Here is an 18,745-nt window from a genome sequence, read left to right as displayed (position 1 = left end):
CTGTTGTTCTTTGGCAGAGTGAGAACCAAGAGGATCAAATCAGCATTGGTTTGGTGCACTGCTACTGAATGAAATGCAAAGTGTTTAACATAAGGAGACCTCAGGCTCAGTTGCATGCAAGGGATGAACAGGGGAGACTTGGCAAAGTCAGCAAAGCCCCAGAGGGCACCAGGCCCAAGAATCATTGTACTAATTCTTGCCTCTTTTTCTGTTTGGAAAACAAATGTGTTGGTTTTGGTGTGGCTGGTGGAAGAGAACAGCTATAGAAAAGTGAATGCCCACATGTAGAAGCATGCTCATCTCCACAATAATGGAGCCAACAACCAAAGCCTTGAAGGGAGAGAGGCAAATTAGGCAATCTCACTTGTTTTACCAGCAGCTATAAAAATCTCAACATTCTATGTGGTGCGGATATTTACCCACACCACAACATTTTTATCTGCCAAGTGACACATTACAGGATTATTTCAAGAAAAAAATTTCACAAGTCTGAAGCTCTTCTTTGGAGCTGTGAACTCTCAGGTGAACACAATGATTTGTAAAAATGAAAATTTGAATGATGAGAAAGGAAATCTGCAGTTATATACCAAGATGACAGGAACATCCCCCAGCACAGTAAAACTAGACACCTATCTTCAGCAGCTTGCTTTAAGCTACACAGCAAAGATTCCTGAGCCAAGAACATTTCCGCTGGCAGACTGTGGTCTGTCTCTTTCTGCAAAGGAAGCCAAGGCCTGGGAATCTCAGAAGTTTGAGGGATCACAAGAAATGCATCACATTTTGATCACTCAGCTTAATTAACCTCAAGCTGTTTGGAGTAACTGGCAGTACCAAGGGACATTCAGTCTCCTGAGAGTGCTGTAAAAGGTAAAACAGTGGAAGACTTCCAAATGTCTTCAGAATTTTCCAAGATGTAAGCATCATAATTTTTCTAATATCCACTTAATCCACTTATTAGAAATATTAGCATATCACTAGAACTCACTAAGAATTTGCTATATACCATGTGTTGCCATTTTATATCCTTCAGTGTCATACATTTTTCTCTTCAGATGCAACTCAACTCTCATAAAACATTTTATCCCTATATCTTATATGCTGTCTCTGAAGCAATTGTTTTCAGTACAGATCACTCAAATGTCTTGTGATATATTGATTGATGTATAAAATATTATAATATACTACATAATAAATATAACAATTCCCTAACTGTATGAAAAAATGGTGTGTCAGTTACTCTAAGCAACACAGGGATTTTCTGGTTTCTGAACCTTTGGTGTTTTAAGGAAAAACAGTCCAAGCAGATTTCTCAGCACACAATTTCAGAATAATTTTCAGAAGAAAATTTCAAAAGGAAGAAACCAAAGCAGAGATTTCTTTGTAATAAAAGATCTTAAAGCATATTTCTAGTAGGGAAGCTGAAAATCCAGAAAAATAATATAACCATAAAATGTAAAATAAGAATTGCAGCAGCAGTGAAGGTAACTGGGAAATGGTCAGCCCTGACCTAACCTAGACCATTTCTGTGCAAAAAGTAAGCAGTAAAACTAAGAATCACCAGTCTTCCCCTCAGAGGAAGATTCCCTGTCATCTTGAAAGTCATTCCATGTTTGTTGGCAGGATCAGTTTTGAGCCTCTGCAGGCAGAGGACCAGCAGAGTACCTGGTAGGGGAGCAAAGGGGCTGCAGCATCACCACGGATGATCTGTGCAGGAGCCAGGCTGGTGCAGCACACTGGACAAGACCGTCAATGTGCAGTTTTGCAAGGTAATGTTTCAGAGCAGGAGAGTACCAAAAAACAAAGCGTAGATGTAACAGTAAGTCATAATGCTGCTTGAAATGAGTGGACAAATCCTCATTCTGGTTTGTTACTTCTCTGTTTTGTTTAGGTTGCACCGCCTAAAGCTGTTGTTGACAATACTATTAATTTTGTAGGTTTTGTTTTTTCTCACATTTAGGGAGAGGAAATTGTAATATACTCAGAGCTTGGAACAATTTTCTCTTGTTTATTCACTGCTGATTAGCAGCATAAACTAAATAGACCTCAGCTGACTTGTATTTACATACTCTGCTGATTCAGTAGAGAACAAAAAAATGCAGAGTATATCTGCTCTGGGCAGCCCCTCCTGTGTATGCTCTGCCTTTAAGCAGTTCTGTCTTTATGGGTCACCATGGCACAGGTTTGGGCTCTCACCCTGCCCTGCCCTGGGGGAAGGGACTCCCAGTATCTGCCCACAGATGTCTGTGGGGCTGCCAGATGCAGCTGTGCAGATGGGCTCTGCCTTTCTCTGACTGTCGAGGTGGAGGAGCAGAGAAGATCTGACCACAGGCCCTCTCCTGTGTTTTATTTTTGAAAGCGAAGGGAGACGACCCATCTTTGTTGATCAGCATCGACTCCGATTTATTGATCAAATCAGTCATCTTTTATAATAGTGTTAATTAACTTCATGCATATTGCAAAATCCGAGCTCACGATAGGTTACAGAGAAAACTCTAACCCCTCCTTTTGTTTACAATACCCGTGGTTGTTTATTGAAACCAAAATTAGTGTTCTCACTGTGATATGAAAAGTTCTCAAAACCTTCATATCTGTTCTCAAAACCTTCATATCTGTTCCCAGAGCAGCCAAGGACTGTTATGATGAGAAGACTGTCTGAGAATCCTGCTGTGTATAGAAAAGGTGCCTGAGAACCTAGTTATTTACAAAATCAAGCCTGGGAACTGCTGCTTTACAGCTACCTTTTACTTTCCCATCAGCTGTATACCTTCATGGCCTCTTTCTTTAAGCCATGCTTGAACCAGGCTCTCCACATTTTATTGCCTCTGATTTATTCCCTCATGATACTACTGACCAGAGGGAAGGGGGAAATGCTGCTACATTTGTTTTGGAGTTCATGGCATTAACATCTGCTGTGTTTATGCAGGAGAGAAATGTGTGGGCAAGGCAGGTTAAACATCTGCTAGCAGGCACTGAGTGGGACAATACAGATCATGCCCAGGGGTGCCAGGGCGGAACAATAACCTCTGAGTGAAATTGTGAAATATTTTTGGATATAGCTTAGATCATACTTGCAAGATACAGTGCTTCAAGAAAGACACTCAGCTCCAAGAAAGAATCTCCAATTACCAAAGGAAGAAATTAAAGGAAGGAGAAAAATAGAGGGAAATGTTGGAGAATCAACAAAAGCTTCTGGGATTTTATCAGCAGTTTAAACAAACTCAGCCCATATTTTTTATTATTATGAAGACCTTCACATAACAAAGACTTTCAGAAGGATGGAAGTGTGGAAAGCAATTAGGTGGGCAGAAACACTATTGCTATTACATTCAAGAAGACTTTGAAAGCCTCCTGGAATTAGTCAGTAATGCTTTCATTCCTCCTGCAAGATAAACTGGTTCTTGTTGCCCACAGTACTCCTGAGAAAATCACACTGCATGCAACAACCTTGGGAAAATTATCACCAGTGAAGGCCCAGCAGGATCACAGTGTTTTTGTATTTCTTTCAACTTAGAACCTTCCAAAGCTTCCAACAGAGCCGGCTGCAAGTTTTGTCTTGTGAGGGATGGACTTCTTCCTGAAGATTCTCTCTAAGACCTGAGAATAGACTTCACTGCCCCTGAACCAAAACTGTGCCTTCATTGAAAGAATTTTCTCACAATGTGTGTGAAATTATGAATGAACACAGAATAGAATCACAGAATATGCTGAGTTGAAAGGGAACCATGAGGATCATTGAATCCAACTCCTGGCCCTGCACAGGACACTCCTAAGAGTCACAGTACATGCCTGACAGCATTGTCCAAACACTTGCTGAACTCTGTCAGGCTGGTGCTGTGACCACTGCCCTGGAGAGCCTGTTCCACTGCCCAACCACCCTCTGGGTGAAAAAATATTTTCCCTGATATCCAAACTAAACCTCCACTCCTCTGCCCCTCCACTCATTCCCCACAGCACGGACCTGCTATAAGTCCTGGCCAAACAGCATCTCCTGCCATCCAGAGGCCTTCTGCAAACCGTGAAGGTATTGCCCACAGTCAGCCATGGGTGACCTGATCCTCAGGCTCAGTTGAGAGCTTCCACAAGTCATATCTGGAATGCATGTGCAGGAACTACTTACAAAAAGAAACCAAGGTCAGAAATTCTTCATGGGAGTCTGGGAGACCACACCCCTTCCCTGCTTTTGCCCTCAGGGCTCCCCTCACTTCCTCACAAAATAATCTTGCAACTTCCATTTAGGAGCAGGAGCACTTCTGATAAAGGCTGGGAGACCTGTGACTTTTCAGTCTGGAGAAGAGAAAGCACAGTGGAATCATATCCCTGATGGGATGGAGCCAGGTTCTTCTCTGTGGCATCCAGTCACAGACAAAAATCAGTGGGCAACAAACTCAAATATAGGAAAATCCATTTAAACAAAAGAAAATTGCTTTTTATTGTGGGATGGTGGTTAAACACTGACCCGGGCTGTAGAGAAACTGTGGAGATCAGAGATCTCCACATCATCAGAGATCTTTAAAATGCAAGAGGACATGGTCTTGCTATAGCTAATCTGGCTTTCAGCAGGACCGGACTCAATGGTCCCTTCCCACCTCGGCCATTCTGTGAATTTATGATTATTTTTGTCTAATAAATAAATCCACTGTGGAAAATGTGTGGAGATTGAACTTAGTTTTTTGTGAAATTTTTGTTCTTGTTTTGTCTGGCTGCATAATAGAGCAGTTATGGTATCACTCATAGACTTGTATTCTCCAGGTTGGAGGAAGCTTTGAAGATCAGATCCAACACACTTGAACCTCAAAGCAAGGTCAGCATCAAAGTTAGATCAGGTGACTCATGGTGCTATCCAGGCCAGTCATGAGCACCTTCAGGGATGTAGTTTTCCCTACCTCTCTGGGCTGCTGTCCCTGTACTTGATATGTTTGATGATACACACATTTTCTTAATATTTCTTAGATTTCTCATGTTGCAGTCTGTTTCCATTGCCCTTCAGCCTTTCAGGGTGTGCATGACTCACAAATTTGTGGGTCCATCTTCTTTAATATTCCATTAGGCCATTTGAGATATCAAATCACTGTCAGCCAAGCATTTTCTTCCCAAGTCTGAACAAACCCAGTGCTCAGCCTTTCCCTGTATGTCCCTGTATGTGCCCTAACCATCACGGTCATCCTCTCATTGATGTCCTCCAGCTGGCCTTGTTCAGGAGGGCAGAAGGTACTCCATGTGCAGGCTCTCCTCTGCTGAAGAGAGAAGTACATCTCTGAGCCCTCTGGCTGTGTCCTTGCTCATGCAGCTCGGTCTGTTGCTCATCTTAACTAACACAACTATGTGCTTCCTTAGCATGGGACACATGGTGGTTCTCCAGCTTTTCTGCTGGCCAGGCCATGTTTGGAGCTGGGTGACACTGCCACTGTGACACAACTGGCCCTGAGGAGTTATGATGGTACCTGAGGACCTGGCCCTCAGGCTGTTGCCTTTGACACTTGACTCTCCGGTGTTGACATCAGGATTTTCACATTCAGCTACAATTCCGGTGTTATTCTCTCTGAGTGCTCATTCTCACCAGGCTTCTGCATTTCACTGACTGCTGCGATGCAGTTGGCAGAGTGATGGGGCAGGAGTCCTGTGGGAGTGCTCCCTGCTTTATGGGTCACACAAGCATGATGAGAAAGAGAGCAGCAGTACAAGGCAAGGCTTTGTTTTCAAATGTTAGCAGCTAAGGGCCCTCAGGCAGGCTGGCAGGGCTCTTTGGGTGGGACTTTAAACATCCATGGATGCCAGTTTTGCCTTAGGAAGCAGAGCTGGGTTACTGCCACACTGACCTCACTCCCTTCTGCATTTTCCTCTTTCTCTTCTGCCAGAGGAAGACAGCTCTTCACTTGAATAGCATCTATCTGCCTGGTAAGAAAAGAGGACATGGGTTCTGCAGACAGAAAACTGTATAGTTCCTTGTAGAGAGGAACTGGAAGGATCACTTCACATTGCTTTAGAGGGTTGGGTTACCTCCCACAAAGGCCTTCTATTATCTTTCCAAGTGACACTCAGGGCTTCCTTCATCACCAAGGAGGTTCTCTGTTCACATGCTGGGTCCACATGCAGGGCTTTGGCTGCCCCTGAGAACTCCTGGCGTTTGTCACATGTTGGCAATTGTTTCTGCTGCCTTTGAGGCAGAAATCCCAATTCTCACAAAAATATGGTACAGTGATCAGAGATTTGCATCTGGAACTGACCAGGGCAGACAATACTTTGAGCAGCTTGCTTGTCTTTTCCTCTCCACCCCTTCCTCTGTTGTGTTTTTATCCCTTTCTTCTTCAGCTCTGTACAATTCCCCACTAGGCAGGGCCCTGGCATCCCTCCACCCCTGAGAGACTTGGACTGGAGGCAATGCAGGCCCAAGCTGTGTGAATTTTCTCTCTGCGGGGATCCTCCTCCTCCATCCTGTTCCCTCAAGGTCACTTAGACAAGAAAGAGGGGTGGTGCAACACCCCTCAGAGCCTCTGAAGGGACATGGCATTCTCTGAGCTGGCGCCAAGAGCTCGAAAACCAGATGCAGATGTGGTGTTGCCAGTAAGAGGGGCATGGGAGGAGAGCTGAGAGAGGAAAGGACACATTTCTGTCCCATTAGCAGTACCCAAAGTTGTTTGGCACTCCCTGATATGCAGGGCAGCCACAAAGCTGTACAGCTGCATCAATTGAGAGGCAGTTTGCCTCCCAAGGGGGTGTGCTGCTTCTTCTGTGCTGGCATGGCAGGCCAGCGCACCATGGGGACAGCAGGGAAGTAGGGAAGGAAAGGGGAGGGTTGCCCATTGTTCAGGACACTGACAGGGCCTTGGAGAGAGGATCTGGATTGGGACATGGCTTTCCTGACCCACAGCTTTTAGTCACCTCTGTAATCCCCCCACCTCTGAGATGGGCAAACAGCAGGATCAGTATAATCTCTTCAAGAAACTACCTGTTTATGTTTACCCTACACACAGGGCAAAGGATGCAAATGTGTCAATCAGATCACCTTGTACAGCACAGAGGACTTATCCAGACCTCAAAGTGAAGGCAGCAGATGGTGTACCATTGTGCTTCATTTATTTCCCTACTGTGCCCTACTACTGACTCTGCCCTGGCTGGTTTAGCCTCAGAGAAGATCTATATAGGAGGAGAAGAGTGCCAACCCCAGCATCGGCCAGTTTCTCCTCAGCTGAGGCTGCAGAAAAAAACACGGTCTCAGATCTTCACCCCTAGTGACATCTCTGAACGGGACTGTCCCAACCCTTCATTCCAGCAGGGAATGAAGGAACTGTGTCTCTTCAGATGAACAAATCAGAATTTACCTGTGTTCTCTGAAGGTATAATGCAGCAACTCTGCAAAACTGCTCTCTGGACAGTCATCCCAGCCTGTATTGCTACAAGGACCAACATGAGGGACTTTTCACTTCCCTTTGCTGAACTTCAGGAGTTTCCTGACATCTCATTTCTCCAGCCCATAGAAGTTCCTCTTTTGAGTAGCTCTGTGCACATAAACAACTCTCCAGCTCCAGTTTAGTATCAGTGGCAAACTTGCTGGTGGTGCACTGCATCCATGCACTCCATCCCATGGTTCAGGTCATTAGACCGTACTGGACCCAGTACTGGCCCCTGGGGGTGGTGCTTGCAACCAGCTGTCATTTGGACTTTGTGCTATTTTTGAGCACAACCTTTTGAGCCTCAGATAATAGTTAACTTCATATCCACCTTAAAGACCAACTCTCCAAGCCATATTCCACCAGTTTCTCTACAAGCAGAGAGTGGGAGACTATGCCAAGTGTTTTCTGGGAGCCAACGACATTCCCTTTTTTCCCCTGTGCATGGCAGCAGTCATTTCAATGAAGACAATAATCAGTCAGGCATGATTTGCCCGTGGTAACTCCACACTAGCTGCTAACCATCTTCTAAAGAGAACAACACATTCACATGCTCACAGTCCCTTACACAAAGTTGACACTTAGTCCTGTCCCAAGGAGACTTTTTGAAAGCTAGCAATTTGTCACGTAGATTACTTGACACAGATGACCAGAAAGGATGAAATAGAAATTGAACCCATGTATCATAGGTTTATTAGGGAAAAAAGTTATACTTCAAGACCATATATTTGGCACTGTACTGAAGCAAAAATATGTGAGCAAAAGTAAAATATTAAAACCCAAATTACCATGAAAAATAAAATGCTCTTTTAACCACTTTAATTCCCTTTTTTGCCCCCATACAATTTAAAATAACTACCGGAAGCAACTCAAGAGGTGTTAGACCTACACTACATATAAGCTGGAACAAGAGTGAAAGATGGACCAGAGATTGGATCTGTCCCCCAGGTTACTGCTACTCCCCCAGGATGCCAGAACAGGTGAGTCTTACTAACATGAGCAAAGGTTCTTGAGATGTTACCATGAAACATTATTGCAAGCTTCCAAATGCCTTCCAAAATATAATAATTACACCTTTCATTCATGTCACTTTCTGCTTTCTGCTCTGCTAGGAAGAGATGTTGGTAGTATTTAAAAAGAAGTGTATCCCAATTTGTCCCCATGGTCAAATGAGATTCCAGCTAGTTGACTCCTGTATAGGTGGCTTGGGCTTCTTTTTGGAGAGCAAATAAGTTAAAAGCAGTTTCTAATTTCCAAGTTACTCGTCCTATGCCTCTGTGCAGTAACATGAAAGATACTGACAAGGAATAAATAACATACAAAATAAGATGAGAATGGATTGAAGGAAAGTTGCACTAAAACTTTTAAATAGTAAAGTATAGAAAGTGTAACGGATGCTGATGAACTGCTGTGTATGTGTTTTTACTGGACTATACAGTGCCACTCTAACACGGATATAGGAGTAGAAACCCATTGAATATCCAGTCCAAAGGCTGCCAAGGAAGTGGGACACAGGTCTTGATCAATAATTCAAATGTGACATTAACAGTACTCACAAGAAGAATACAGCTCTTTCCTCAGTTAATATATTGTGCATAGCAATATTTCAAAGAATTAACAGCACCTTTTACATAAAAATTCCAAATATATTTTTTTAGTGAACAAGAAGATCTCAGCATCTCTAAGAAGTATTTCTGCAGATGTACAGTACTGTATTTATATAGATATAGATACAGATATATCTCAAAGTGAATTTACACTGTGACCTGGTGATTAGTCCAGCAGTGGATGAACCCACAGGGTAAGTCTTCAGGAGAATATACTGCCTTTGGTGGGTGGCCAGTTACATGGCATGATTGCATAGGGGAGCCCCATCGGGCAGCAAAAGACAGTTTAGCATCCCATTAAGCAAGCACAGCATGCTTAGGTCGTTCCTGTAAGATATAATAAACTTCCAAATTTTCATGGCTAATACAGTTCTAATTTTCACAGGTTGCACACATTGCAACCTTCTCTTTGTGCCTTAAAGACACAGAAGAGGAAGGAAAGAAGGAAACTTATATCCTATCCCTGCTTCCAAGCAGAAATCAAGTAGCACCACAGATTTAGGCTGGTAAAGGGTGTCCATGTTTGTCTTCACGGTGGTTTCTTGAGCAGCTGGTCTTCACTGGTTTGCCCCATTCATCTTTTTATTTTTCCTTTTCCAAATCAGTTGCTCACAGTCCTCTGGTAGAATTCATTTGAAAAGCATGGTCTGCCTAAGATGGGCAAGCTACCATTTCCCTGGGATGGGCACACCACACTCATACCAGCCCACGTAGTAGTAGGGGGTTGTGTATCCAATGCGGCCAAAGGACACAGGCTCCTGGCGGTACTGCCGGTAATACCCTGTCGGGAGAAAAGCACCCGTCTGTATTCCGGGACACAGGCACAGCAATTCAACAAAAGTAGCAGATGCAGTGAGACTCAATCCCACAGTGAAAACGAAAATTTATAAACTGTCTGGCAGGGAGTTGCATCAAAAGGGTATTGGCTAGCCCTGGTATTAGGCCAAGATCTTTCTTGAATGATCTAACTCTGGTCCTTCATATTTCTTGTAGCTTTGATTGGTTTTACTGCTCAAAATCTCTTTAACTATTGTGTAATGCTATGGTCTGCCAAAGAGCTTCTGCATTTCACTCCAAAAGGTGGGCATATTTCAGCGGTGTTTATGAAGTTGCTAAGTCAGTTTAAATATTTGAAGGACTCTGAGGCAAAAAATACCATCAAATCACATTATCTCACAGGACTTAAGAGACTATCAGCAAAAGTCTGCTTTTTACAAAACAAAAATGTATCATTTCATGCAGTAAACACTGAGTTAAGCCCTCCCTTCCCCTTTTAATTCATCTGCAGAAAGAATGTGACTGCTTAAAGCATTAGAAGAGGTGCAGCATTCTTGTCCGCATAGCTCGTGCGTTGGAACATCTGAAACACCCCTGGCTTGTGCCAATAATAAAACTTCTGTGTGCTCTCTATCTCTTAGACCTAGTATATACACATCTGGATTAGTCATCTGTCTTCTGAACTAAGAAGTGCAGTACTTCACCACGATATATAAATATCAATGACTATTTCAGTTTCTTCCTGGTAACAGCACCATGCAAAGAATATCAACACATAATTTAACATGGAAACCACTAAAGCTAACTGAATAATTTAAACCAACAGGGTTACTGAAAAGACTGGCTGACTTCTATGATTGGTTTCATTTTGGGAAGCAACTTGTCTTCTACCTGTTGATGTGAGGTGAGCAATTTGCTCAGAGGAACTCCTTCAAGGTAAGAATTTTCCTTCTGAGACAGGAGTCTACCAGGCCAGAATAAGTACTGACCTTAAGTCACTAGACATACTCCTTTATGTTTTGCATTGAATGAACTAATAGAAATCATTCACAAAGGCTGTATCTGCAAAGATGTAGCTGGTCCCTTTAGGCACATGGAAGAGGTTTTGCATCTTGATTCAGTGAAGCAGGTCTAATTAATAAGAGAGAGGTTTCACAGATCTATACAATTATTTTTTGTTTCGTTTTTGCATTTTATTGCTGCATAGTATTTGCATCATATGCTCCTTTCTTTCTGTCTCTGTCTCTCTCTCTCTCTGCACCCACATGTCCTCTGGGACTTGCAAAATCTGTTCTCAGCTGGACTCTTTAGAGAGCTGGCAGCAGCTGTGGACAGAGCTCCACTCCCTGCTCTGCTCCTTACCCCCTAATCCTACAGATGGGCTACCAGGCTCCTGGCCAGCATCCCACTCCCCCACTGCTGTACCTCGGATCGTGGGCAGGGCTTCAATGTACGACTGAGGTCCCGTTCTTCCATCCAGGTGTGAATCCACAAACTGGCAGTGGTCCTCACCCCTTCCCCAGCTATCCCCAATGCTGTAGAAGGTATCTGAAGAGAGATACAAGCAGATTAGTTAACTCAGCAATACTTATATCTGGGATACTCATTACCACCAGGAAAGTAGGTGTGAAAGAAAGCAGGAAGAATGTTGCAGCGACACATACAGTATTACCAATGAACAAACAGTGACCAGAAAGAGGGAGCATGCTACCTTCACAGTATGGAAGCAGAAATTATGGAAAATAAATGGGTTACAGCTCAGTAAGGAGTAGTCCCCATTTTGTAAGTCCATGGGCAGTGCACTACAGGTGACAGGTGGAGAGAATTTCAACTGGATTAGTTGAAATATATCATGTGAAAGTAAAAAACTATCAATATGTCAATGCCATTAGTTTGACTTCAGTCTCAAATGAAAATTTAAAACTATGGAGCTCTCTTTCTCAAACAGACAGGACCCTTTATCTCTTATTATTCAAACACTGTATTGAAACTATACCAAGGCACTACAATAGTCATGAGCACAGCCTGAAAGATGATTGAGATGATCCCATTACCCCAGCTCAATAAAATGGAAAGTTTTTTTTCATTATCTCAGGCAATTCACCTGTATAAGAGCTACTGCTAATTCTTCTTGCAAGAAGGACTCTCACATAGTGGTCACACAATTCTGACACTTATGAAATGAATAAAACCAGAAGATTAAGAGACAATTAATCGTGTAGTAGGAAATCAATCTTGGTGCCTACCTTTCAGGTCATCACTGAGGTAAATTTTGTACCTTAAGGAGTTGCAAAGAACCACTCCTACAAACTTGCGGTACCAAGTTCGTTTCACATACTGCTTGCCAGTGCAGTCTGAGTAGGTGGGGTCATATTTAAAAGTGAATGGGATCCAGATAGGCTCACCCCCTCAGAGAAAAAAATAAATTCCACATTAGGGACAGACTTTAACACTTCAGTCCAAGTTTTGCAGAGTTTAACGTCTAATAATATGTTTCAGAAGACATGCTGCAACAGATTACCGCGTGACTTTTTTATATTCAGAAATAGTACTTCAAGAAAAAAATATTATTAAAAATAAAGTTAGAGACTTTATTAAATCCCTCCTAGGCAGTAGACAAAAATAACTGTTAAAATTATTAAAATCTGATTTCATGTACTGAACCACAGCTTTAAGTAAACAGTCTTAATTGTTTCAGTAAGACTTCTTCTCTACCTAGTATCCACAGTTTCTCTTCTTAACACAGCCTGATCTTAGGTCTGACAGTGACTTGCCTTTTAAGATTATAAAACACAACCCTTTTACAGAAGAACAGATGTTAAGAACTCTGTGGTGAGCAATAGCCTGTGAAGTCTCTTCTTGCTATTTTGTTTAAAAGATCATACAAAAATATACTTTTCTGAATTTTTTTTGCAGACTACATCAAAACAGGTTAGTTTCCAATAATAGACAAGGGAGACCTTCCCTGTGGAACTCAGAGCATTGCTGCATAAGGTAAGACTGCTTAATTGTATTGCAAAAGAATAAATATTCCTACTGGCTTACCTAAATATTTGCTTTGTACTGCCAAGACAATATAATTTATTTTGAAATTGCTGTTGTATTAATGTATACAGAATGGTACAAAAAGCTTCCAATGTGATAACTGGTATTTTTCTCTCTAGCTACAGCCCGAAGCTCTGTTTTCACTCTGCTGTTTCTAGGTGGTTTACAAATGAGATTGGAAGTTTCTTCTGTTAGTCTGTCTTCCTCTCCCTGGGCACATGGACCAAATCCTGCAAACCTTTGCATGTGAGGAGCAATCACTGATCAGCAATCCTCAGAGACTTCCAAGGACACAGAGAAACCAGGCTAGCAAGCACAATAAAACAGAGAAGGAAGGGATATACTGAACTCTGTTTTCATGAAAAGTGTGGCAAAAAATCCAGAACCAACCATTTTAGCTCCTTAGGAAAGCTAACAGAGCATAGTAACCATGAGGTCTTTTTCCCTGCATCTCTTCTAAGGGCACGTACTGGCTGGGGTTACACTGCCAATGTTCATGTCAGCAAGGTTAGCCCCAGCACCAGGAAATTAGATCTTCTGTTTATGGGCTGAACTAGCTTATTGCAAGTTTGGAAATACAAAGCAATCTAAACTGCTTTGTGGCATATTATTCAGGTCAGTAATAAATCCTTGAATTTTTTAGCACTTATAAGGGCATGATGATTTGTACAGATGAGCACCAGAAGCAGAGAGAGAGAAACCTGATCCTGCTACTCAAGCTATGCTTAGGCAACTGAAGGACACAGATACTGAAGCAACACAGTTTGCTGCTATTTAACAAGCAATTAAAGCTGTTGTACCAGGGAAAAAGATGGGCAAAAATCAAGTGCTTGCTTGAACACATCTTTACAAGGTTTCTCTTCAGAAAATAGAGTAAGAGATTCTAAGACAAAAAATGTTTTATGAATTAGTCCCATTTGTTACTACTTGTTCCCACTTAAAACTGTACCTAAAACTGCATGTTTAAATGTTTCTAATTCCTATATTAGGACTGTTTTGCACAGGATTTATGCACTTCATGAATGAAACAACAGAGTAAGACTTACCAGGTGGCCTAACAATGAGGAGAGGATTGTCTAGAAGAAAAAAAAAACATAAAAAAATTAGTATTTTGTTCCAAACCTTGTTTTATAACATGAAACATACGGAGTCACTGATTGAACATTTTCAATAAGGTGCTTCATCCTGTGATGGCAGTCTTTATTGAATATTCTCATCAGCTTAAGCCTTACACTTGCATTAGAAGAGCACTGAATTAGCAATCTCTGAATTGCAATTCTGAATTAGCAATTTCTTCTCTTCTTTCTAATCTGAATTAGCAATTTCTTTCTCTTATGACATATTCCATTACTGTAACTATACCACGTGGCCTCGCATTTAGAAACTGGTTTTTGTACTTGTGCCAGCTGCAAAGCCACCTTTGGCCATGACAAATGAAAGATCAGTGCTGCAAGCAAAACTTTACATTTGGTGTATGTAATGTGTTAAATAAAGCTCACAAGGGAGCTGATTTTGGATGGGAAAACTAGGCATTCAAGCCCCTGTGCTGGCAGCTGAAAAATTATCTGCAAGATACAGCACAGAATCATGAAATTGTTCAGGTTGGAAAAAAATCAGTGAGTCCACTGCCAGCCCAGCATTGCCAACTCCTCCACTAAACCATGTCCCTCAGTGCCACATCTACACATTTTATAAATACCTTCAGGGATGGTGACTCCACCACTTCCCTGGGCAGCCTGTTCCAAAGCTTGGCAGTCCTTCTATGGATGTGTTCCAGCACCTCAAAGTCTTCCTTGTAGTGAGGGGCCCAAAACTGAACACAGGACATGAGGTGGGACCTCACCTCAAGTGCAGGGCACAATCACTGTCCTGGTCCTGCTGGCCACACTATTGCTGATACAGGCCAGGATGCCATTGACCTTCCTGGCCATCTGGGACAATGTTAAATATTTTCCTTGGATTAATACTTGAGCCTCTTATTCATTTAATGAAAATCTGAATATGTTATCCAGGACCATTGAATTATCTCACATTTCTGTCTCCTTTCTGTGATAATTTACTTCCACAGTTCTTAGTGGAGCTTCTGAAGTGAGTACTACAGAGGGAAGTCAAATGAGCAGGGCAGAGATTGTGTAAACCGTATGCCACCAAAAGGGCAAAATTTGCAAGAAACAACAAGACCTTTCACTCAAGTAAAGACTGAAAAATTTGCTCTTTATTATTCAGTGGAGTCACTGGCCTCTGTCTCAATGGAAGTAGAAGAAGAAACAGGCAAAAACTAGCTCATTTAGCCTACTATTTTTAGAAGGGGGTGTTGCTCTTGAATGTACTATTAACCCTGTTAAAGAGCAGCATTCCTTGTAAAAAAAAAAAAAAAAAAAAAAAAACAAAACAAAAAACCAGAGAACTTTGCCTGTCTGATGGAACTATTGCTTTCTGCATTTCTTCCAGAGACAACTGCTTCCAACTGTTTAGCTGTTCACAATTAGGAAACTAATTTACTAAATGTCTGGACAATCTATCAAAGACCTTAAACTTCCCATTGTTTCTGTATTGCTGAACAGTAACCCTTTGCCTTTGAAATTCAACTTCCTGTTCCCCTGGAGCTGACTTTAACATCACTTACATTTTCATAGTGGCATTAGAAGTGAGTATTATTTTCCCAGCTTAACTGAAAGCAAATAATTAAAGTTTTAAAACCCCAAAAATAATATGAAAGCAGCAAGTCCAGAATAATCACTGTTATTGGCATGTTGGTTTCAGTCATTGTCCTGCCACATCTGTTATTATAAGTTTTGAGATGAAAATAAAAAGCAAACCATACCAGATTCTGTGATAAATGAGACTGAAGAACTAACAGGTCCATAACCAAAGGGATTCTTTGCTTGGACTTTAAAATAATACCTGAAACAAGAAGAGAGGGGAGATAATATTGAAACAGATTCCATTGCAATTGCTAAATTATAAATAATACTAAAACAGGGTAAGAATCAAACCAGAAGAATTCCACTGAGTATCCTTTGCATTAAATGGAGTTAGATACTGAGCCAGAGTATGAGCTGGCTGTTACAGACAAATGTCTCCTTTTTGCAATTGCTCCCATGCATATTTTTGGAACACTTATTTATGTATCATCTCTCTTCCAAAAACCACACACAACGACATCCACTTTCTATGAAACAACTAACAGCAAAAGACTAAAAGAAAAAGAAACAGCATCAGACTTACATGAGATCAGAAGCTAAGCTTTTGACCTTTCTGTAAAAACTCCAGCAGCATTAAGATCACAATACTTGAGCAAAAGAAGAAAGCATCACATGATGTATTATTGATTCCTCCAAAGTATTCAAATCACATGCTTAACTCAAAGCACATGAATCACCAGTAGAACTCCATTCTTTGCTCAATAGAAGCAAATTTATCCTCAGCTTTAGAGAAGAATATGTTTAAGTACATTTTTATACAATGACTTTTAGTTGATGCCTACCCCGACATTTTCCCCCAGATTCATGTTTTCTTCTTTTCCTTTTATATTTGTATCAGTTCAACAGAAACTAACTAGAATGGAAGATTAGTTAAAATTTTCCAGCACAGCATTTTTTAAATTCCTGAGTTTAGGTTTTCCTTTCTTGCATGCTTGCTCAATTTCTTGTAAAGAAATTATTAAAAAAAATTAAAATTACTGTGCCTCTGTAATATCCACATAGCATTTGGATCTTGATTTAGCCTCTCATCCAAAAGCAGACATGTCCAAAAGCTCTACACATATAACAGGGCAAGTAATTACCTTCATGGATGGCTGCCACCAAGCACTGGATTACCTCACATGACAGTGTCCCACGTGAATGGCAGGCCTGATGTATCACAGCTGGTGAAAGGGAATCTGCTCCATCAAAAACATCAGGCTGCTCTTCCTGGTGAATCTCTCTCAGACTTAAACACATAGCAGGGCCTGGAGGTCCCTCCTGAAAGGCCCCTCTCTGACCCAAGCACAGCTCAGCACATTTGAAACCATTCACAGTGACAAACCAGAGGGGACATGGTCGAACCAGCCCTTTGGCAAAATGGATTAATTTTTACATTAAAAGGAATGTCTTTTGTCAAGTAAGGCGAACTGCTTTGCCTTAAAATCAAACTGATCTTTATGAAAAGGTAGGAGTTATCTGCAAATCCTTCTTTGGCCAAAGGGTGGTAGTCACGCAAACAGTGGGTTTTGCCAAGAAGCAAGGTGGTTATCTCCAGGCTATGGGTCAGGGCATCTCGTTTATTCCTTAAATATTGCAGGTACGTTATCTAGGTGAAATCAACGTGGAAGCTACCAGAATTGAAATATTCTGGACTTCACCTATGGCAACAGCTTTACCTTGTATCTTCATTGGACCTGGAGCACGTGCATGGTCAGACCCTTTGTGGGACACGTTCCCATATCTGCATGAGGGACATGTCCCCTGTCCCTGCCATGTCCTGCAGCTGAAACCAGAAAACCACTCCTCTATTGCTCTCTGCAGCCAGTTCTGCCTTCAATTAATGAGTATATGATGCTCACAAACAACTCAGGAGTTATTTTTTTAAAGACACATATGCTGTGGCAAAAAGAAAACATGATAAATAGCAGAATTCAGCAAGGTTGTGCTTTTTGTTCATGCCCAGCACAATCCTTTTGCTGGCAGAAAAAATTGCCCCTGTTTTTAACTGCTGAACTAGATTTTTTGTATAAAAGAGTGTTTAGCATGTCTGGGGAAAGAGAGGAGGGAAGGCAAAAAACCTCCCATGTGCTTCTCCACTTCTGGCCACCCAAGCAGAGCATGGCAGCCTGAGCTCTGCTTTAATCCCAAGTTGCCAGTGCTCTCATGGGGCACCTGCATTCCTCCACACCTCCTTCACTAGCACTCTTGTCACCTGGATTGGGACAGGGGTGATCAGCACAAGCCTGTCCATAGGGATGGGACACAAGGCAGCAATTCCTCACTGTGGTTCTCAAAAGAGCTGCAACACAGCACCAAGCTTACCTGACTTAGCTCAGTGTTTGCTGTAACTGCTTCAGAAAAGCAGGAGAAAAAATGTCTTCCAGCCCACACCTTTCCCATAACCCTTCAAAGCACAGTGGAAAGTATGGATGCTTGATTTCCCACTGTTTCTAAAGAAGTATAATCAGATACCACCTTTCAACACAGTGGCACTGTCTGGGTATCTTTAAATACACTTAATACATGTGCATTAATGGTAGCCTCAAAGCATTCCCATCAGACATATGAGTGCCATAATCCCCCTCAGAACAGAGAGAGAGCAGCCCAAGAACCTTGTGCACCTCTTTAAGTGGGGAAAACCACACAGATTTGTTGCCAATGCATGATGCAGGAACAGATTACCTATGCAGTCAGGACAACGCTGCATTCAGCTGTCTCTTACCCACCTAGAAGCCCACCTAGGACATAAGATGGTTCATGTTGCCTGCCTGACTGTCTAAAAAAAAATAAAATTATGTGATTAAAAAAAAGAGTGATGAAGTCACTAAATTGCAAAATTTATTCCTAAGCCTTTATACACAGAAGAAAGCTCTAGCTGTACCAGACAGAGAGCCAGATCTCATGATTTGCTGACCTGTGATTTAAACATAGACAATGCTATGACTGCTGTATTAAGAAGGTCAATAAAATAATGCAGTTGGGATATATTTCTTTCTCAGACATGACAAATAAAAAAACAAATTGCCAAAGCCATTCTACGTCCAGGAATCTGACATTTTCATTAGTCAGAATCCTTCAGCTGATGAATTTGCCAGGAAATCTCAAATCAGTATAACTTGACTGGTTTTCATCACATAGAAACATGAACAAAATTTGCAACATATAATTTGATTTACACTTTGCTTAGCCAGAACTGTATGAATTGCTACCATTAGGCACAGAAGAATCCCAACAGATGCAG

General features: G+C 41.7%; 1 protein-coding gene across 1 annotated transcript in view; it reads right to left on the bottom strand.

Moving 5' to 3' along the window:
• Positions 1-8,172: 8,172 nt before the first annotated feature.
• FNDC1 (fibronectin type III domain containing 1) overlaps positions 8,173-18,745 on the bottom strand; it is a 62,478-nt gene continuing 51,905 nt past the window's right edge. The window contains exons 16-20 of the mRNA XM_058801490.1: positions 15,642-15,721; positions 13,864-13,893; positions 12,019-12,180; positions 11,198-11,320; positions 8,173-9,776 (exon numbers count right to left, since the gene is read on the bottom strand). Coding sequence (XP_058657473.1) covers positions 9,661-9,776; positions 11,198-11,320; positions 12,019-12,180; positions 13,864-13,893; positions 15,642-15,721 — 511 coding nt within the window. The 3' untranslated portion in view covers positions 8,173-9,660. The remainder of the gene's footprint in view (positions 9,777-11,197; positions 11,321-12,018; positions 12,181-13,863; positions 13,894-15,641; positions 15,722-18,745) is intronic.

The sequence above is a fragment of the Ammospiza caudacuta genome, chromosome 3, assembly GCF_027887145.1.
Source record: "Ammospiza caudacuta isolate bAmmCau1 chromosome 3, bAmmCau1.pri, whole genome shotgun sequence".
Classification (NCBI taxonomy): Eukaryota; Metazoa; Chordata; class Aves; order Passeriformes; family Passerellidae; genus Ammospiza; species Ammospiza caudacuta.
Note: the sequence above shows the minus strand (reverse complement) of the source record. Positions and strands in the feature narration are given on the sequence as shown.